Source organism: Camelus bactrianus, chromosome 1, assembly GCF_048773025.1.
Source record: "Camelus bactrianus isolate YW-2024 breed Bactrian camel chromosome 1, ASM4877302v1, whole genome shotgun sequence".
In the NCBI taxonomy this organism is placed as follows: Eukaryota; Metazoa; Chordata; class Mammalia; order Artiodactyla; family Camelidae; genus Camelus; species Camelus bactrianus.
The window spans coordinates 70,235,270-70,255,945 of record NC_133539.1 but is presented as its reverse complement, the minus strand read 5'-3'; the positions used below and the strand labels follow the sequence as shown (position 1 = coordinate 70,255,945).

The window sequence follows — 20,676 nt, the reverse complement described above, 5'->3', positions numbered from 1 at the left end:
AAGCAAACAGCATGAAGGCTCCCCAAAAAATGTAAAATAGAACTACCATATGATCCAGCAATTTTACTCAAAAGAACTGAAAGCAAGGTCTCAGAGATACTTGCACACCAATGTTCAAAGCAGCATTATTACAATAGGCAAGAGGTAAAAGCAACCCAAAAGTCCATAGGTGGATGAGTAAATAAACAAAATGTGACATGTACATACAATGGAATATTACTCAGCCTTAAAAAGGGGAAATCCTATCACATGCTACAACATGGATGAGCCTTGAGAACATTATGCTAAATGCAATAAGCCAGTCACAAAAGATAAATACTGTTTGATTCCTCTTGTATGAGGTATCTAAATTAGTCAAATTCATAGAAATAGAAAGTAGACTGGTGGTTGCCAGGGAGAGGGGGAGGGAGAAATGGATGTTGTTATTTAACGGATATAGAGTTTTAGTTTTGCAAGATGAAAAATTTCTGGAGGTCTGTCTCACAATGATGTAAATATGCTTAAACTATAGAACTGTATACTTGAAAATGATTAAAATGGTACATTTTTGTTACTTTTTTTTAATATAATGAAAATTGCATTAAAAAAGGGCACTGGCCAGATTTGGGGCAATTTGAATATCAAAATAAATCAATGATAGTAACTGATTATAAGTCCCCATTATAAAATAAAAATCCAGGAGTCCATACTGATATAAACAAATAAATGAATAAATAAATAAGAAGAAGAGAATGCCTTTCCTAAATGCTGAATTTGAAAAATCACCATTTGGCAGCCATCAGAATATTAATTTAACCACAAACATCAAAACTAGTGGGTAAAGGTTTAAGGAGTAATGGACCATTTACATGGTCTCAAAGTACCTACCCACAATATAATTATTAATTACAAAGGGAAAAAATAGTAACTTTAAAGTGGAGAATCTTGCCAGAAATCACCTTAACCAACTGATGATCGACATTAAGGAAAAAAATCAAAATTGTGAGTTTCCTAACAGGAAACACTGAGATAAACATAACATCACCCCTGTGGTGTCCTTGCCAAAGATGCATGATCTGAATTTAATCATGGGGAAACATCAGACAAACCCAAACTGAAGATATTCTAAAAATAATCAATAAAATAATAAATAAATAAATAAATAAATAAATAAATAAATAAATAAATAATCGACCCGTAATCTCCAAAAGTTGTCAAAGTCAAAAAGTGGAGGAGAGATGGAAAAGCTGTTCCAAAGTGAAGACTAAAGAGACAGGACAACCAAATGCAGCTGTTGATCCTGAATTGAATCCCTTTGCTACAAAAGACACTATTAGGACAATTATTTAAGACTAGAATGGGGTCCAGGATCAGATGGTAGTAGCGTATCAATGTAATTTCTCTCATTTTGATGGTCGGTTGTGGTTATGTAGGAGAATGTCCTCGTTTGTAGAAAATACACACTAAGGTACTTAGGGTTGATGAGGTAGCATGTTGTCAACTACTGCAGAATGGTTCAGAAACAGTTCTTAGTACTATTGCAGCTTTTCTGTAAACTTTAATTTTTCACAATAAAGAGCAAAAAAAAGCTGATGTGAAAGGAGCAGTTTAACCAAAAAGGATTATAAGCAGTTGATCAGAGTGCAGCAAGAGAAAAAGGGATCCCTTCCCACTTCTCCAAAGGCACCTATGGAACCAGAAAACGACAGGGACTCCAGGAAAAGGTGATGCCACCTGCAGATGGCAGAACTCAGTGGGGGTAGTGGCAGGGCAGGAGAGGGAAAAGGAGATCTCCTGGAGCTGACCAGGGTTGTCTATGAGTACAGGTAAGACCCCCCCTCTCCCACCCACAGGAATGCCTGGAAATACATGGAGAGGTACTAACCAAAGATTGGGTTCATACAAGAATAGAGTGAGAGCCAGTGATCTATGGGTTCTGGCAGTATGGTGCACTAAATACGAACAACAAACAGCAAAACTAAAATCATTTAAATTACATTGAACTAAGAAAAAAGGAAAGAATACTGAGAAACCCCAAAAACATGTGAAAGCAGAAATCCAAATAGGTAAGAGGAATACTGAAATCACCTTATGTTGGTCTTTTTTTAAACTTAGTAACCTTGAGCTTCAGTTTTCATGATCTTGTGGAGCAGTAGGACATGAAACAAAGTCTGTGGGCTCAACGCAGAGAGTTGAGTAAGGGACCTCTAGGGGAAAAGTCATCTAAACATGAACTTGAGGGGGATGGGAAGGGGCTAGGATTTCAAAATGTAGAATAGATAAACAAGATTGTGTGTAGCACAGGGAAATATATACAGGATCTTGTGGTGGCTCACAGCGAAAGAGAATGTGACAATGAATATATGTATGTTCATGTATAATTGAAAAATTGTGCTCTGCACTGGAATTTGACACAACATTGTAAAATGACTATAACTCAATAAAAAGTGTTAAACAAACAAACAAACATGAACTTGAAGTAAACAACCCTTCTAACTCCTCATGGGACAGAAAATTCTCCGCCTCAAATCTTGGCACTGGGAAGAGCTAGGACGTGGACTGTCCGTCACATGGTTGAACAGTTCAAATTCGAACTATTTGTGATCCAAGAAACCTCAAGTTTGAAAATTAAAGTCGTCCCAGATTGAAGATATCTCCAGGAGCTTGACAGAAGCAAACGCAGATCCTTTCTGGAGACATCTACTTCTACTCATATCCTCAAAGAATCCCGCACATAGTGAAAATAATAGTAATAATGGCATTTGAAAGGAAAACAAAAAAAGCCGGGAGTTGCAGGTTTTACGGCCTCTAGCTGCGGGCGGGAGGATGAGCTGGTGCGCTGGGTCCTGGCTGGCTGGGTGGTGGGTGCAGGGTGCAGCTGCCGGGTCCACACAGCGGCTGCGCGGCAGCTGCCGGGAGCGGGTTCCTGCGGCCCGCCGGGATGCGGGTGAGGAGGTCCGCAGGACTGAGTGTGAGGGGGCTTGGGACCACCAGAACGACCTTCTCCGCGGAGCTGTGTGCCTAGAGCAGCTCCCGGCACTTTCTGCTCTGCAGGCAGGAAGCAGGCAGCCGCCTCCTCCTGTCCCAGGCTCTGATGGGACCCAGATGCTGCTAAATGCAAAAAGAAATGGGAAAATGCAAAAGATCGGAATGATGAAAACCTACCGAAGACTTCTCAGAATTGTCAAAGAGTATACAAATATGTGCTTAAATGTAAAAAACATGGTGCGTGAACAATAGCACTCAGGCAACCTGGCAAACATTTGCCCTTGACTATCACACTCAGCCAAGTATTTCACTGTGGAATTTCAAACTGCCTAAGGGGTGTGGAGAAACATCAAGGCACAGATCCCCAAAATAACAACCCACGAAAGGGAAGAGAGTGAAAGATGTCTACCACTGAGTACTCCTGTTCTGAGAAGAGGGGAACGTGGCCAAAGCAGCCTGACTTCCCATAGGGTCCTCCAGAAGAGCCAGAATATCACCCTGAGGCTGCAGCCCAACAGTCATCTGCTGTTTGAGAATCGTGATGATGAGGATAAGTCCACCCATTCTCAGGTACCTGAAGGGACCTCTCAACTGAAGACTTGTGTTCACTGTCTGAATGCAACCAATAAAAACTGCAGGAGCAAAATCTCTCAGGAAAGTGATTTTTAACAGAGGCATGAAATTAGAAATCAGTAATAACAGAAGTAAAAATTAGGAAATTCACAGACATGGAAATTATCACACTCCTAAACAACCACTGGTTCAAAGATAAAATCACAAGGAAAATTAGAAAATACTTTGAGATTAATGAAAAAAAGGGGGAAAAAGCATAGGAATTGCAGAGACAGCAACTTAGAGGGAAGTCTATAGCTGTGAATGCCTATATTAAAAAAAAAAAAAGATCACAAATCAATAACCTAAACTTCCACCTTAAGAGCAAGAAAGAAAAGCAAACTAAACCCAAAGCAAGTGGAAGAAAGGAAATAATAAAGACTAGAGCAGAAATAAATTAGAGGATAGGAAAAAAAAAATCAATACACCCAAAAGTTGGTGCTTTGAAGATATTAACAAAATAAAAAGTCTTTAACTAGACTGACTAGAAAAAATGGAGACTCAAATTACTAAAATCAAGAGTGAATGAGGTAAACAAATTTATACTGTATAGCACAGGGAACTATATTCAATATCTTGTAGTAGCTTACAGTGAAGAAGAATATGAAGATGAATATATGTCTATTCATGTATGACTGAAGCATTGTGCTGTACACCAGAAATTGACACATTGTAAACTGACTATACTTCAATAAAAAATAAAAGAAGAATGAAGGAAGGAACATCACTATTGACATTACAGAAATTTAAAAGGCTGATAAAATATTATGAACAATTGTGTATCAACAAATAAGATAACCTAGATGAAATGGACAAATTCCTAGAAAGACACAAACTACTGAAAATGATAAAGAAGAAACAGAAAATCTGAACATACCTATAATAAAAAAGATTGTATTAACAATTTTTAAAAAAAACTTACAAAGAAAAGCCCAGGCCAAGACCACTTCAGGAATGAATTCTACCAAACATTTAACACCAAATCCTCCACAAACTCTTCCCCCAAAAAAATAGAAGAGAAAGAAACACTTCCCAACTCATTCTGTGACACCAGTATTATCCTGATATCAAAGTCAATGACATCACACACAAAAAGAAAACTAAAGATTAATATCTTTTGAATACAGATTCCAAAAACTCAGTGAAATACTAGCAAACCAAATCCAGCAAAACATAAAAATGATTATATATTTTAACCAAGTGGGATTCATCCCAGAGTACAAAGCAAATTTAACATGCAAAAATTACTATAATAAATATATAAAAATGGTTATCTAAATACATGCAGAAAAAGCATTTGACAAAATCCAATATCCCTTTAATATAAAAACACTCAGCAAACTAGGAATTGATGGAAATTCCTCAAGATGATAAAAGACATCTACAAAAAATTTAGTATGTACTTAATATTGAAAGCTGAGTGCTTTCTCCCAAAGATCTGGAATAAGGTAAGGACATCCTCTCTTGCCACTCCTATTCAGCTTAGAAGGAGGTTCTAGCCAAGCCAATTAGGCAAGAAAAAGAAAGGAAATACACCCAGATTGGAAAGGAAGAAGTAAAACTGTCTTTATTTGAAGATGACCAGATCTTATTCTGGGTTCTGGGGAAAGCTGTGCCTATGTGGGGACAAGAGGTATACGGGAAATCTCTGTACTTTCTGCTCAGTTTTGCTGTGAACCTAAAACTGCCCTAAAAAATAAAGTCTGTTTAAGAGAAAAAAAGAATGGGTAAGGGGTCTGCCTAGACATTTCTGCAAAACAGCTATACAAGTGGCCGATGAGCACAAGAAAGATACTCAAAATTATTAATCATTATGAAATTATGAATCAAAACCACAAAGAGATATCATGTAATGCCCACGAGAATGGCTATAACAAAAGACAGATAAAGATGAATGGATAAACAAAATGGGATACATGCAACGGAATATTATTAGGTCTTAAAAAGGATGGAAATCCTGTCACATGCTATAACCCAGACAAAACTTGAGGACATTATGCTAGGTGAAATAAGCCAATCACAGAAAGACAAATACTGTAAGATTCTACTTATACGGTGTATCTAAAGTGGTCAAATTCATAAAAACAGTAGAATAGTGGTTGCTAGGGGTTAAGGGTTGGGGGAAATGGGAGTTGTTATTTAATGGATTTAGAGTTTCAGTTTGCAAGATGAAAAAGTTCTAGAGAGCTGTTTCACAACAATGTGAATATTCTTATTAATGAACTGTACACTTAAAAATGACTAAGATGGTAAATTTTATGGGGGTTTTTATCATGACTAAAAACAAAAAAATTTTAAAGATGGACAATAACAGTGTTGGCAAGGATGTGGAGAAATTGGTACTCTCATACATAGCTGGTGGGAATGTAAAATGGTGTAGCCTTTTTAGAAAATAATTTGGCAGTCAGTTCTACAAAAAACTACTAGAGCTGATAAATTCAGCAAGGTAGCAGATTACAAGATTAACATACAGAAATCTGTTGCATTTCTTTACATTAACAATGAAATGTCAGAAAAGGAAAGTAAAAAAAAAAAAAAAAAGAGAAGAAAAAGAAGAATCCCTTTAAAATCACATAAAAAAAAAAAATACTTGGAAATAAACCTGACCAAGGAAGTAAAAGACTTATAAGCTGAGAACTATAAAACATTGATAAAGGAAATGAAAGATGATTTAAAGAAATAGAAAGATAACACAAGCTCTTGGATTGTTAAATTAATTAATACTGGTAAAATGGCCATACTACCCAAAGCAATCTGCAGATTTAATGCAATCCTTGTCAAGTTACCCAGGACATTTTTCACAGAGCTAGAACAAATAATCCCAAAATTTATATGGAATCACAAAAGACCCAGAATTGCCAAAGCAATAATGAAGAAAAAGAACACAGCTGGAGGCATTAACCCTCCCAGGCTTCAGACAATACTACAGAGCTACAGTAATCAAAATAGCATAGTACTGGCACAAAAACAGATATATGGATCAATGGAGAAGAATAGAGAGCCAGAAATGAACCCACTCACCTATGGTCAATTAATCTTCAAAAAGGAGGCAAGAATATACAGTGGAGAAAAGACAGCCTCTTTGGCAAGTGGGGTTGGGAAAGCTGGACAGCCACATGTAAATCAATGAAGTTAGATCACTCCCTTACACCATACATGAAAATTAAATTCAAAATGGCTTAAAGACTTAAATATAAGACAGGACACCATAAACCTCCTAGAAGAGAACCTAGCCAAAACATTCTCTGATATAAATCGTAGAAATGTTTTCCTAGGTTAGTTTACCAAGGCAATAGACATAAAAGCAAAAATAAACAAATGGGACCTAATTAAACTTACAAGCTTTTCCACAGGGAAGGAAACCAAAAATAAAACAAAACAAAAAGACAGCCTACAGAATGGGAAAAGATATTTGCAAATGATGCAACTGACAAGGGCTCAACTTCCAGAATATACAAACAGTTCATACAACTCAACAACAACAAAACAAAGAACCCAATCAAAAAAATGGGCAGAAGACCTAAACGGACATTTCTCCAGTGAAGAACACAGATGGCCAATAGGCATGTGAAAAGATGCTCAATATTGCTAATTATCAAAGAAATGCAAAATCAAAATGGCAATAAGGTACCACCTCACACTGGTCAGAGTGGCCATCATTAAAAAGACCACAAACAACAAATGCTGGAGAGGGTGTGGAGAAAAGGGAACCCTTCTATACTGATGGTAAAAATGTAAATTGGTACAGTCACTATGGAAAACCGTATGGAGATTCCTTAAAAAAGTAAAAACAGAATTGTTATATGATCCAGCAATCTCACTCCTGAGCATGTATTTGGAGAAAACTCTAATTCAAAAAGATATATGCACCCCAATGTTCATAGCACTACTATTTACAATATCCAAGACATGGAAGCAACCTAAATGTCCACTGACAGATAAATTAATAAAGACATTGTGATATATATATATATATATACACTCAGCCATAAACAAGAATGAAATAATGCCATTTGCAGCAACAAGGATGGACCTAGGGATTATCATACTAAATCAAGTAATTCAGATAAAGACAAATATCATATGATATCACTTATATGTGGAATTTTTAAAAATAACACAAATAAACTTATTTACAAAACAGAAAGAGACTCACAGACACAGAAAACAAACTTATGGTTACCAAAGGGGGAAGGAAGGGAGGGATAAATTGGGAGTTTGGGATTAGTAGATACAAACTACTATATACAGAATTGGTAAAAACAAGGTCCTGCTGTATAGCACAAGGAGCTGTATTCAATAACTTGTAATAACCTATAGTGAGAACGAATATGAAAAAGGATATATATACACAGACACGTATAACTGACTCACTATGCTGTATGCCAGAAACTAACATGATATTGTAAATCAACTATACTTCAATTAAAAAAAAAAAAAAAACTGGCGAAAAAAAAGTTAAACACAAAGTTCTGTATGACTCTGAAATTCCACTCCTAGATATATATCCAAGAGAAATGAAAACATATGTCCATACAAAAACATGTACATATATGTTCATAGCGACATTAATCATAGCGGCTAAAAAAATAGAAGTAACTCAAATAACCATCAACTAGTGAATGGATAGGTAAAATGTGGTATGTGTGAGCAGAGTGGTGCAATGGAAGTGTGCTGGGCCAGAGGTCAGTGAATCAAAATAAAATATGGAATAACCATATGATGGAATATTATTTGGCCATAAAAAGGAAAGAAGTACTGATAAATGCTACAACATGGATGAATCTCAAAAACATCATGCAAAGCAGAAAAGGCCAGTCACAGAAGACCACATACTGTGTGATTACGTTTATATGACATGACCCAAATAGGTAACTCTATAGAGACAGAAAGCAGATTAGTGGTTGGCAGTGAGTGGGAAGGAGGGAGGAATGGGGAATTACTACTGATAGGAATGGGATTTCTTTTTCAGATGATGAAAATGTTGTGTCATTAGATGGTACTGATGGTTGCACATTTTGTAAATATACTAAAAACCACTGAATTGTAAACTTTAAAAGAGTGAATTTTATGGTGTGAATAATATCTCAATAATACCCTTGATTGTGACTAAATAAACTCAGGGTACATACTCTAAGATTATTTCCCTTTTCTTAATTATAAAAACGCTAAGTGCTAGAATGTAAATGTTTACGTTCCAAAAAAGAGAAAAGCAGCCATAATCTTACCACAGAATAGAACAGCTATTTCCCTTTTTCTGATGTATCCTCTGATTGGTGATGGCTTTTTCACAGACATGACTAAAATAGGAATGGCTAAAATAAAGGTGTTAAGGTCTCTGTCTTAATCAAGAAACAAGCCTCCAAACTTAGGAATTCCTAGTTGGGAGAAATTCACTATGTAAACTTCAAAATTCTGAGACATAACGTAAAGCAAATATGTAACCAATTATTGGCACAAATACCCACATTTTGCTGGGTGAGTGTTCCTCCTGGTATAACTGCAGTTTCCCCTGCTATTTCTTAGAATCTCCAGATGAGGTCTCTGGCCACCGTCCTTCCTGAAGTCACAGCCTGTAAACTTAAGATGCGGCCCTTAGGGGTCCCCTCCCTGGAAATGCTGCCCCACTGTGGGCCTGGGGACACTGGCGTGGAATGGAGTGTGATATTGGCCAAATCACTTGACCTCTTTGAGCCTCTGTTTGCTCACATATAACATAGGGATGGTAATAAATACCACTTCACAGGGTTTTAGTGAGAATTGCATTAGCCAATGTCTGTAAAGTGCTTGGTTCAACAAACAAAGGCTGTTATGTTCATCATCCAAGAATGCATTAAAAGAAGTCACTTCCAAACCACACTCCCACACCCTCCCTATTTATCTACACAGTGAACCCATAAGGCAATTGCCAGTTTCAGATGACATTCTACTTGGTCCTCTGTGGGTGAGGCAAGAGGCAATGCATGTGTCTCGTAGATAACAGAATCCAGGACACATTTCCTGAGTAAATGAATAAAACGAGCCTCAAATCCCTTTGCTTAAAGTAAAAGGGCTTTGTTTTTTTTCCTGACTATAGAAATAGATGAAAAATTATTCGTTATTTGAAAACTATATATACACAACTAACTATATATACATATAACTGTATAAAACTATATATACAACATCACAGAAAACTGAAAAGTAAAGAGAAACTTTAACAAGTACTCATATTCCTACCACCCAGAGGGCAGTCTAACACATTTTGACATGTTCCTTTTTCACTATTTTTACATTGTTAAGTTTTCATACTTTATATACTTTTATATCCTGCATTTTTTCACTTAGTACATTAAAGTATGTCATTTGATACATTTCATAAATAATGTCAAAGTTTGAATAATACTTTATTATTTGGGAATATTTAACTAACCATTTCCCCATTGTTGGATTTTTAGAATGCTTCCAATTTTCTATTGCAAATTACATTTTCTGTATGTTTTTATGTATATATATAAAAGCTGAGAAAAGAATAGAGACATATATGTATGTGAGGGGGTGCCTTTGGGATGGGATTGTTGGGATGGGGCAAGGATTTGCACTTTTATGTTACATTACATACTTCTTTACTGTTTAAATCATTCACTGGGAGCAAGGATGACTTTTGTAATTAAATGTTTAAGCAAAGGAAGGAAGGAAGAGAACAGAGAAGCATACAGATCTATAATTAAAAAGTAGGGATGTTAGTGGGGGAGGGTATAGCTCAGTGGTAGAGTGTGTGTTTAGCATGCACAAGGTCTTGGGTTCAATCCCTACTACCTCCATTAAAAAAAAAAAAGTAGGTATGTTTTGGATTTAATTTCTCTGAGTGAAAAAAGGAAATAGCAAACTACAAAGGATCCCAGCCCAACTCACTGATTGATTTTGGATTCTGTGGTACTTCCAGCTTTGTCTCTCAATTTGATTGTTATGGATCCTCTTCTTATGTTCTTGTTCCAAGTTATAATATCCACAAAGTAATGATATACTGCAAAACAGGGAGAGAATTATGGTCAGAGAGAAATATTCCCAATTGCTTTCTTGAAGGTTCAATTCCTAAAAACCTAACCTCCCTAATAACTGAGTCTCTTTTTCTCTTCCTCTCTAGTTTTTCTGAAAAGATCCAGGGTAGAATTTTTTTAACATTTTTTTTCTCTTCTCTTTGGTAAAGATGGCCTGAGTGACGGTAGAATTCAGTGGTATCCAGTTGCCATGTTTAGGCATCACTCTTGGATCAATGTTTTCACCTTATTGACTGAAGTCTCATGGCCTACTGCCAAGTATGATTGGTTTACTTCCATCCCTGCCCATTTTAGAATAAACCAAACAGGTGACAATGTAGAGACCCCCCCCCCAGCAACTTAACAGTGTCTTTCCCAATCTGGGTCACATCCACCAGCCTCCCCAGCCTCCCTCACTCTTCATGAGCCATGCCACACCGCCTGCACTGCCACCTTCTCTCTTGCTCCTAGGCCTTCCCTTCACTTGGACACTCTTACTTTGCCCCCTTTGCCAACTCATCCTTCAGGTTTTGGCTTGATACACTTCCTCCAGGAGGGCTTCAGTGACCCTGAGAACTAAGTCAGGTCTCTCTCTCAGAGTTCTTATCATGCTCTGGTATTTTCCCATCCTTAGTCAGCACACTTTACTGCATTTACAAAATGCAAGAAAAATGATCATCAAAAAAGTGGTAAATGTATGTGTACATCTATACAAATATTACCTGAGTAATGTCTTATGTGGTGGGGAAAATAAAGGTAAGATATACTACAACAATGACTAGGAAGGGATGATTTTTCCTCTCTAATCCCAGCAGTGATACCTATGGATGCCCATTAATGCCCCCTGAATAAATGAGGGCTTATAATGCGTCCAGAGAACTATTCTTCCTCCCTACTCTCTGTTCCTCAAGGTCAAGGATGCTCTGGGAGAATGGAGACCTCACTATGATAGTCAGATTAGCTATCTCTTGGTCAGATCTGCAAGAAGGGGAAAGAGGCTCAGGGAGATGACAATCCCATGAAGGTATAAGGTCAGACCTGGAGTTGCATTTCATAGCCCATGACTGCTCCAGGGCCTGCCCCATTTGGATCGGGCAGACACCAAACCCTGGGCTGCCACACATGCCTCCAAAGGAGGAGAGAAACACAGTGAACTACAACCTCTTTTATAGCGATTACTCCCAAGAAAAGTGAAAGGGGAATACGATTGTAAGACATACATCTGCCCAGGAAAATTCCTACTTGTTTCCCACGGCACTTGATCATCTGCTGCCCCATTAGCTTCCATCTGGAATACCCAACCTCTCAATGTCTTTATAAGGCCATTGTGGCTGCTTTGGAGCTGGAACTGGCCCATAGATGTGGCTGACACCTGATTTTTCCTAGGCCCAATCTCAGGTCTCTCGGGGCTCAAGCAAATTTTCTGGACGATCCTAGTGCTTAAAATGGCCATTCAGTGAAGCTAACAACTATGATTTGTTGAGATTTTAATCCTTATAACCCAGAAGATAGGCATGATTATCCCCATTTTACTGAGCAGGACATGAAGACTCAGAGAGGTAAAGTGTCTTGACCAAGGTCACACAGCTTTATGTGGTGGAGTCAGGACTCAGCCTAGGTCCTTCCAGCTCCAAAGTCCGTATTTCACCGCAGCCCTCCTTTGCCAAGAAGTAGCCAGGAAGTTGAGACCCAGCCATTCCAAAAAGAGAAGAGTTGGACAAAAGCGAAAAACCACATTCACCACTCACTGCAGAACGGTTTCTCCTCAGCTGTGTCAAAGAATGCTTTAGTCGTAGGAGGATCCTTCTCCCTTAAATAGTCTTTCCAATTATCAGCATAATAACCTATAAAACAAGCCAGGAAAGTGGAACATTAACATGTATTATATAAATGTAAAAGCAATTGGGGAGGTCGTGAGGACAGCAGTTTGACTGCCACCGCCACTGAGACAATCCCCCTCATACCCACTCCCACGGGGAGGACCTGCAGGGCCACCAGAGCAGGGCTTCTCACTCCTGGCACCTACCATAGCTTGCTCGCAACCCTAGGTCTAAGAGCTGGGGCTTGCAAAAGGACCCTACATTGGCTTTTCCCCCTTTCTACTGATATTACATCAGCCAGCCCTGGTTCTCAGAAGCAAGGGTGGGGGTGTGGGGAGTGACACACACTGGGTGGACTAAAAATAGCACTGTATTTTTCAGTAATACATTCATTTTCTAGATTAAAACAGATTCAGTTTTATGCCTAGAACAGCATCACTTTTGCAAAGCAATGTGCTTTCTTGAAGAACTAAAAACGAGCCTGTAAATTGCGCAGAACTTGGACTTGCCATGTGACTATGTCAACAAGCAGGGGAACATCCTCCTTCATGTCTGTGCCTGCAGGAATGAGGCTGAGTGCATCTGTGGGGCCCCTCTCTCTCCTCTGTTCCCACCGCTAGAAAGTGGCCTCCACATCCTGACTTAATTGATCTGGAGTGGGACCCAGGCATCAGTATTTTTTAAAAGCTCCCTAGGTGAGTCTAGTTCACAATCAAGGTTGAGAACCCCTTATCTATAGTATGCCCTGATGTTAACTTGAGTTTTTCCTTTGGGAACCATTAGGAAAGTCTCATGACCAGCCAAAGTCCTCACCACCTGAAATATTTCCACAAACCTTTAGCAAATATCCAAGCAGCCTTCACAGTGTCTGTTACCCCAGCCCACCCCTGCGTGTGTGTCTCTGTACACAGAACCAGAGTGTGGCCTGAGGGCATTTACAGGCTCGACCTGTTAGAAAGGATCACCCTGCAAGAGCCTCCCCCAGCAGAGGGGTTGTTGTGCATGGAGAGGGGCTTCCGGTCCCCATGGGAGCAGGCTACACAAGGTGACTGTGCCTGGGTGAGCTTGGAAACTGTTCTGGAACCTCTTTTTTTCTTTTTTCTTTAGCTAGAATAGAATGTCCAGGGAGGTTGCACTACCTTCTGGATGAAACCCTATATAGATTACTTTTTTGAACACTGTTTATTATTAGGAGACTCCAGAATACTTCACAGAACACATTGGCTAGAAAAAACTAACTAAATAATTTTTTAAAAAACACACCATTTGGTGGCTCATTTTTAGATGGTAAAATGGTGCTAGGATTCTACCAAAAATCAGCTCTTTGGTAATCAGAGGGGAAACTGCTTGTTGGACTTACCCAGAATGGGACAGGACTGTGTCTGTGGTGTGCCGCAGCTGACACACTTGCCATTCCGGTAATCGCGGTAGGAGTCACAGGGATATGCAGTGATGGTGCAGTTCTCTCTCAGGGAAGAAAGGTACAGATAAACGGACCTCTGGTGGTCACACTTAAAATACTGCATTCCTTGGTTGTAGAGGGAATGATCAAAGAGTAGAGCAGTTATAACATTTAATAAGAGATAGATAACATTGTAAATCGACTATATTTCCATGAAAATAATAATAAATAGGGCATCACATACCGTTTACATACACACTGTATCATGTCTCCCATACACCAGGCACTGTGCTAACAGCTTCAGTGTATTTGTTTTCATTTAATCCTTATAAAAACCAATAGATCAGGTCTCGTGGTGGCAAGTGGCAGGAGAAAAGAAGATAGGCAAGCTTATCCCCATTTTACCTAGCAGGACATTGAGACTCAGAGAAGCTAAATGACTTGACCAAAGTCACACAGCTATTATGTGGAGGAATCAGGATTCAACCTACATCCTGCCTTTGTCAGTGAAAGGAGGAGAAAATTTCAAGGCAGTCAGAGATCCCCTAGAGGTTTTCAGCAGAAGGCAAGCACACTTAAACTAGTAAAGACATCGGAGAAAGAAGGGATTGGGAAGTAACTGGCAGAAGAAGATCCCCAAGTAGGGCAAGGAGAGGAGAGAGCTGTGAAAAGGATGGGGGATGCCTCCTCCACCCTGGGTCAGAAGGGAACATGAAGGTAAAGAGCAACCTTGTGATCTCAGATTCAAATAGATAAAGTGGCTCCTTCAGGTGGGACCTTGATCTCGGTACAAAAGTCAAATCTAGGATTTATAGGTGGGAAGGCATTTGGAATGGAAGCATGAGGAGTGATCACAGGGAGTCAGCAAGAGATAAACATGAGGATTTTCCAGCATCATTGAGAACCGTGGAGAAGTTAGCAAGTTTGTCTGGATCTTGCACTCGATCAACAAGACTCCATGATTCCTCCCGAATGTGCCCAAGCCAAGATGGGCATTCATGAGAGGAGCCAAATGGCAGGGGCTCTGTTTCTGCTACAGAGGTGAAGGGTGAAGTGAGAGAGGTGGAGCCATAGGAGGTGGTGGTGGAAGCCATAAATGGGCAAGAAGAGGTGAGAGAGGCAAGCCCCATGTTAGTTCTTGGTGGGTGCCATGTGGTGTGACGGTGAAAGAGGAGGCTGATGAGGCACAGAGATGGGCATCAGAAGAGTTGGAGATGATGAAACACTGCAGCACAAAATATCAGAGAGGCTGTCAGAAGGTTGATGGGTCAGATGATGAAGTCATTCAGAAATGGGAACTGGGTCCCAGAGATGGGTAATCAAAGGAGGTAAGGATCTGTAGAGCAAACAGTGACCCCATGAAAAGAGGAGTTATGATTGTGAGCTAGTAGTTTGGAGAGGTACTGGGTGCCGCAGTCAGATCGACGTTTTTTTCTTCCTCCAGAGTCTACGTATGTCCATAGAAAAGATCAGTGAAGGACAAAAAGAAATATACTGGGTGAGAGAGGAGAAGCCTGGGGCCAAGCTGGACTGCAGTACAGTCTGACAAGTCAACATTTAATTATTGTTCCTGAAACTTCCACTTGCAGAAACAAGTTAATAACACTACAGAGGATGTCATTTATAAGCAAAGCACATGATCTCTGGATCCTCGTGGATGTAGTTACACTCTAGCACACAGGACGGGATTTGAACACACACATTTATGGTACAATAAGGTTGGCCCTACTTATGCCATTCATCTGGATCATTTTCAAACACTACATCATTTCCATGCAGCTGTATACAGCTATCATTTTGTAACAAGATTCATCTTTTTCTAGAATGATTTCTGTGATTGTTGAACTTCTTTAACAATGGTGAAGTACAGATTCAGAGCACTTAGGGATGAGTTTTTTTAATTCTGTCCTCCCCACCACACTTTTATGTTGCCCTCAAACTACTCACTTTCGTTTTGTGAGTTTTTTTCTTGTTGTAAAACCAATACATGCTTATTTAGAAAATAAAAAATAATAGCAAGTTATGATGTAAAAATCACCTAGAAACCTAATATCCAGAGATCACCACTAATAATTACTGGGGAGCATTTATGTTTAGTCTTTTTTTTCTATAGCTACACATGTACAAATATACATCTAAAAAACAAGGTGGGATTATACTGTATAATTTTGTATCTTATTCACTTAACATCATATTGTAAGCATTTTCATTAACCTGACAATGTGATTTTTAAGAATTATATTCTTTTGTGTGGGTGTACCATACTATTTAATAATTTTCCTATGTTGGACATTTAGATTGTTTCTAAAAACTTAACTATTATAAATAATGTTGTGTTGAATATCTTTGCACTCTGATTTTTCACTACATTTTCTATTATTTCTCTGGGAGAGATTTCCAGATGTGGAGTTTCTAGGTCAAAAACACACCCTTTCAAAAGAGAGAAATAATTCATAATAGCTTATAATCATATGGTTATGTTTTTTTTAAAGTAGTATATTTGAATAATAATGTTTAATTTATATTTATACCACCTCTGTCTTCTCAGGAAATATGTTCTCTATTAAAATGATTGCACATAGAATAATATCAGATTTTTTAAATACACTTTTTTTAAACCACCATTTTACAAAATATAAAGTATCTGCACTTACCTCCAAATATTGTTTGGGGACAGCCAGGTTGATCCAATCCTCCATTTGGGTAGAAATCTATGTTCCCTAATGGTTCCTTGTAGCCCAGTGCTAAAAAGAGAATATACTATGTTCTTATACTGCTTTGAATTTTCCCCATCTCATAGCTCATTTGCCTATAGGACAGGCAGGGATTGTATTATTATTGTTGTTGTTGCTGCTATGGTGGTTGTTGTTACACTTATTTAAATATTTTACCCAAAGTTACCCAGATAGTTAGTTAGAAAGCAATGATTTCCAACTAGGAGACAAAGAAGATGGTAATGGAATTTATTTATAATATTTCTGAAGATGTAAGAGAGTTTGGTCACTCATTCACCGCGAGGCTGATAAAATGATGTTTCCTTTTCAATTTGGCCGGAACCTTCTTATTACTGGATACTTCCTGATCCTCTAATTGCATTTGTGTAACTCTTCAATGAGTAAGAAACAGGAAAAAATGAACTATCATTTAGAAGGGGACCTAAAATTTAAAATTTGGGGACCTAGGATAGTTGAAAGATTGGAAACTCTTCTAGAAATTGGGGACGTAGAAGACTGTAGCTGGATTTAATAATAGCTTATTCTCTTTACCTTGTAACCCCAAAGTAATCAGTAAAATGCTTGATTAAAAGATTTTGTGTGTGTGTATAGAACATCATTGCAATAATACTAATAGCCATTAAAGATTGAGAACCTACATGTGTCTGTGGGCATGATAGTAGGGGTTTTACATAGCTTTCTTCTAATTTTCACAATGTTGAAAAAGTAGCCATTTTAAAATTCAAACGAAGTAAGTTACAGATGAATATGCTGGGGCTCAGAGGACTTATGGAATAAACATGACACCACCAGAAAGAACAAAACCTGGAATTTTGAGTCCACCACTGCCTGACTACAAAGCTTATACTTTTTCCCTCAAAATTTGCTTTCTTTCCAAGAATGAAAAGTAAATTACTCAATGCCATCAGGCATTAAAATGGCATTGAAGTACTGCACTTAAGGAAGGGAATACTTTGCAAACTACACAGTAAGAACGCAGCTATTTCACAAAGCTGTTTCTTCTAAGACAAATAATTGCTGAGTACCACACCAGAGCGCCCATGATAGGCAGTCAAAGGTTTTTCAGGTGGCTGTATCACAGAGAGGGTGTACTATGAAATGACCACTCTGCTCTGTTCCCTCAGCCCTCCCCAAGTTCCTACTCTAGCTCTTTCCCCAGACATCTGGTTGTAAAGACCATCTTTAACATCAGCCCGACGCCCAAGCCATGTGCCCAATCCTGGATATGAAATCAACACCGTCAAAGACAGAACTGGCCAGAAAGAGCCACAGAGAGCTGGAGAGTTCTAGGTGGTTCAGAGGCGCTCTGTGTGGTGAGACACAACACTTGAATGTACATTTCAGCTTAGGGAAATAATGAGAAAGAACCAACAAAAACAGGAAATCATGCATCCAAACCCCATTGCACTTATGGAAGTATCTGTCCACATGGTGTACAAATCGGCCTGTCCTTGATTGGTCAAGATGGTAACTTTAAAAATAAGACGAGATGAGGGGGAGGATGTAGCTCAAGTAGTGGAGTACATGCTTAGCGTGCACAAGGTCCTGGGTTCAATCCTCCTCTAAGAAAATAAATAAATAAACAAACACACCTAATTACCTCCCCCCAAAAATAAAAAATAAGGACAGCACCTCCATCCCGCAGGAGATCCTGGGTGCCTGCATTAAGCCCGCTTCCCTCCAATATAGGAAAAGAGGGACTCTGGCAGAACCTGATCTGCCTCTGCATGAGGATCCCCTCAGGGGGAGACTCTTTGGGAGTCTGGGGGCTCACTGACCCACCAGGACAGGAATGTTACCATCAATGTCGGAATGGATGACATCAATGAACTGTGCGTCACCGGGATCTAATCTGTCCTCTGGAGGTTTCCCGTTGAATAAAGGGCCCGCAGGGTCCAGACCTGGAAGGAAAACAGAGTCAGCTTGGCAGCCCCACGCCATGAGTCACCTGCAGCCGGGCTTTTGATCCCTCCCCGTGAGAACGGCTCCCAGGCTGCAGGGCACCCTCCGGTGGGCAAGCACTCACATTCCCATCCTGCTTTGTCAGGCTCCTCTCCACAGCCCCGTAGCCTTTTCCCACAGCAGAGGTGGTTACCCTGGCAGTACATCCAGACTCCACAAGGAGGTCTGTTTTGTGCCGGGCTTCACAGCAGGGAATGCACAGACATATGGGGACCAGGACATGGGGATAAACTGGTTCCTCAGGAACAAAGCATCTAAGGGTGCATATAAAAAGCAGACACTATACTTATCTTTATCCCATTTTAAATATTCCAGAAACCTCATTCAACTTTTGTTTCTTGTTGTTACTAAAACTCCTTTACTGTTTCCATTTTAATTCAGTTACTAGTTCACATAGTCCACCACACAGGCCTTGTGAGGGAGGTAGAGTAGCTGTTATCATTCCCATTTTACAAATGAATGAACTGAGGTTCGAGGAGATCAAGTGTCTTAACTAGGACCAGAGCCTCACAATGCAACCACCTCTCTCTGTTGAGCTTTTGATTTCACTGAACTGGATTTGGCAAACTCAGTGGGAAACTGTGAGATCCATTGGTCAGGCCAAGTATTAGACTAGGTAACGAAGAGGGAAATAAAATGGGTGTCAGTACCTGCAGAATTAACCCACCGTATAAATGCCTGAACTGATTTCCTGCCCTTGGTCAACGCCATCTGGATATTCCTCACCATCACTATGAAACAGCCGTAAAAACAAGAGAGCCGCTCCTATGATGATGTAACCACAAACTAAAAACAAAACACCAGAGGATCCAGGAGGCCTTGCTAACTAGAAACTTACCTGGAGAGAAAAAGGTTTCAAGGAATGTCTCCAAGTTTTTATCTATGAAGGTCATTTTAAATGACATCAATCCCTCAGTGCTATGAAATCCAAGAGATGGCATCTTTGTCTCTGCATTCCTGGTTCTAGCCTCAATCTCTCCATTTCTTCTCAGCCAACACCCTTGCTTCTCATGTCTTTATCTGCCTCCTTTTCTTATCTCCCTCTCATTCCCCCCATCCAGTTTTTCTTTCTCTTCTGTCTGCTCCCAACTAAACTGTTGTGGGAGGAGGTGGATCAAAACCCAGGCACCCAAGTCCACAGGATGTTCTCAGCACAGCGTGAGAAACTCACAACGTTGGAAAGAGTTTGCTGGAGAAGCCTCCCCCTCCTCATGTGAAACAGCACCCCTTCCAGTCTGAGAAAATGAATAGTGAGAGCCCCAGCTTGTAGCAGCCTCCAGATCCATGGTGGATAAATCGGTTTACCATGTAAAGTCCAAACCAGGGCAATTTTGAAAGTGATGAGGGTGCTGTTAATAATTATACCAGAACAGAAGACACAAATGGGGACAGTCATGGTAAACTTGGATGTAAGATCCTAGAGATAAGCCATAGCAAATGATCGGCTCCCACTGTCAGCCAAAAATCACAAACTGTCCTAAAAAGCTGCAGATTTTGTGAGCAGAGACCACTGGAGTCAGGTAGATGTGACATGGCACCCTGAACTTTGGGCTAACCAGCTGAGTGAGCTTAGGGAGGTTACTTTACTTCTCTGAACCTCAGTTTCCTTATCTGCAACATGGAGATAGAATTAATTGCTACTTCAGAAGACTTATAAAAGGACTCCTGGATCTGAATCCAGAATATTCTGAGATTATTATAGAATAGAGACAAAATCAGAAAGTGGAACTCTTTCTTGCTGTTCTGCAATCACCAGAAAAGTGTGTAGCTAGTGATCCCTGGCATTGATTGCAAGATTATCCAGTCCGAGAATTTGATGAAAGCTCTGGACCTCTCCCCAGGACAGATGTCAAACATTTTGCATGCAGTTTCAGGGGCTTCTTACTCCCATCCCCAAGGTCACTGTGAACTTGCTAAGGCAGTGCTGTCCAACAGAAATATAATGTAAAAAAAAAAAAAAAGAAATATAATGTGAGCCACATTTATAATTTAAAAATTTTTAGCAACCTCTTAAAAAAGTAAAAAGAAACAAGAAAAATTTTAATAATACATTATATTTAACCCAGTTTATTTAACCCAGTATACCCACAATATTATCATTTAAATAATATTAAAATTTTTGAGATTTTTAAATATTCTTTTTTTGTACCTAGTCTTCA

At 39.3% G+C, this 20,676-nt stretch overlaps 1 protein-coding gene across 5 annotated transcripts in view; it reads right to left on the bottom strand.

Moving 5' to 3' along the window:
• The window catches only part of LIPH (lipase H), a 45,042-nt gene that overhangs the window by 3,695 nt on the left and 20,671 nt on the right, over positions 1 to 20,676 (bottom strand). For 2 of the 5 annotated variants that reach the window (XM_010959191.3, XM_045519740.2), the window contains 5 exons: positions 18,355 to 18,456; positions 16,475 to 16,564; positions 13,779 to 13,946; positions 12,347 to 12,442; positions 10,474 to 10,585 (listed from right to left, as the gene is read on the bottom strand). In XM_010959191.3, coding sequence (XP_010957493.1) covers positions 10,474 to 10,585; positions 12,347 to 12,442; positions 13,779 to 13,946; positions 16,475 to 16,564; positions 18,355 to 18,456 — 568 coding nt within the window. Of the gene's footprint in view, positions 1 to 9,047; positions 9,160 to 10,473; positions 10,586 to 12,339; positions 12,443 to 13,778; positions 13,947 to 16,474; positions 16,565 to 18,354; positions 18,457 to 20,676 lie in introns of all 5 variants that reach the window. The other 3 variants (XR_006726461.2, XM_045519739.2, XM_010959192.3) reach the window with 3 other exon arrangements.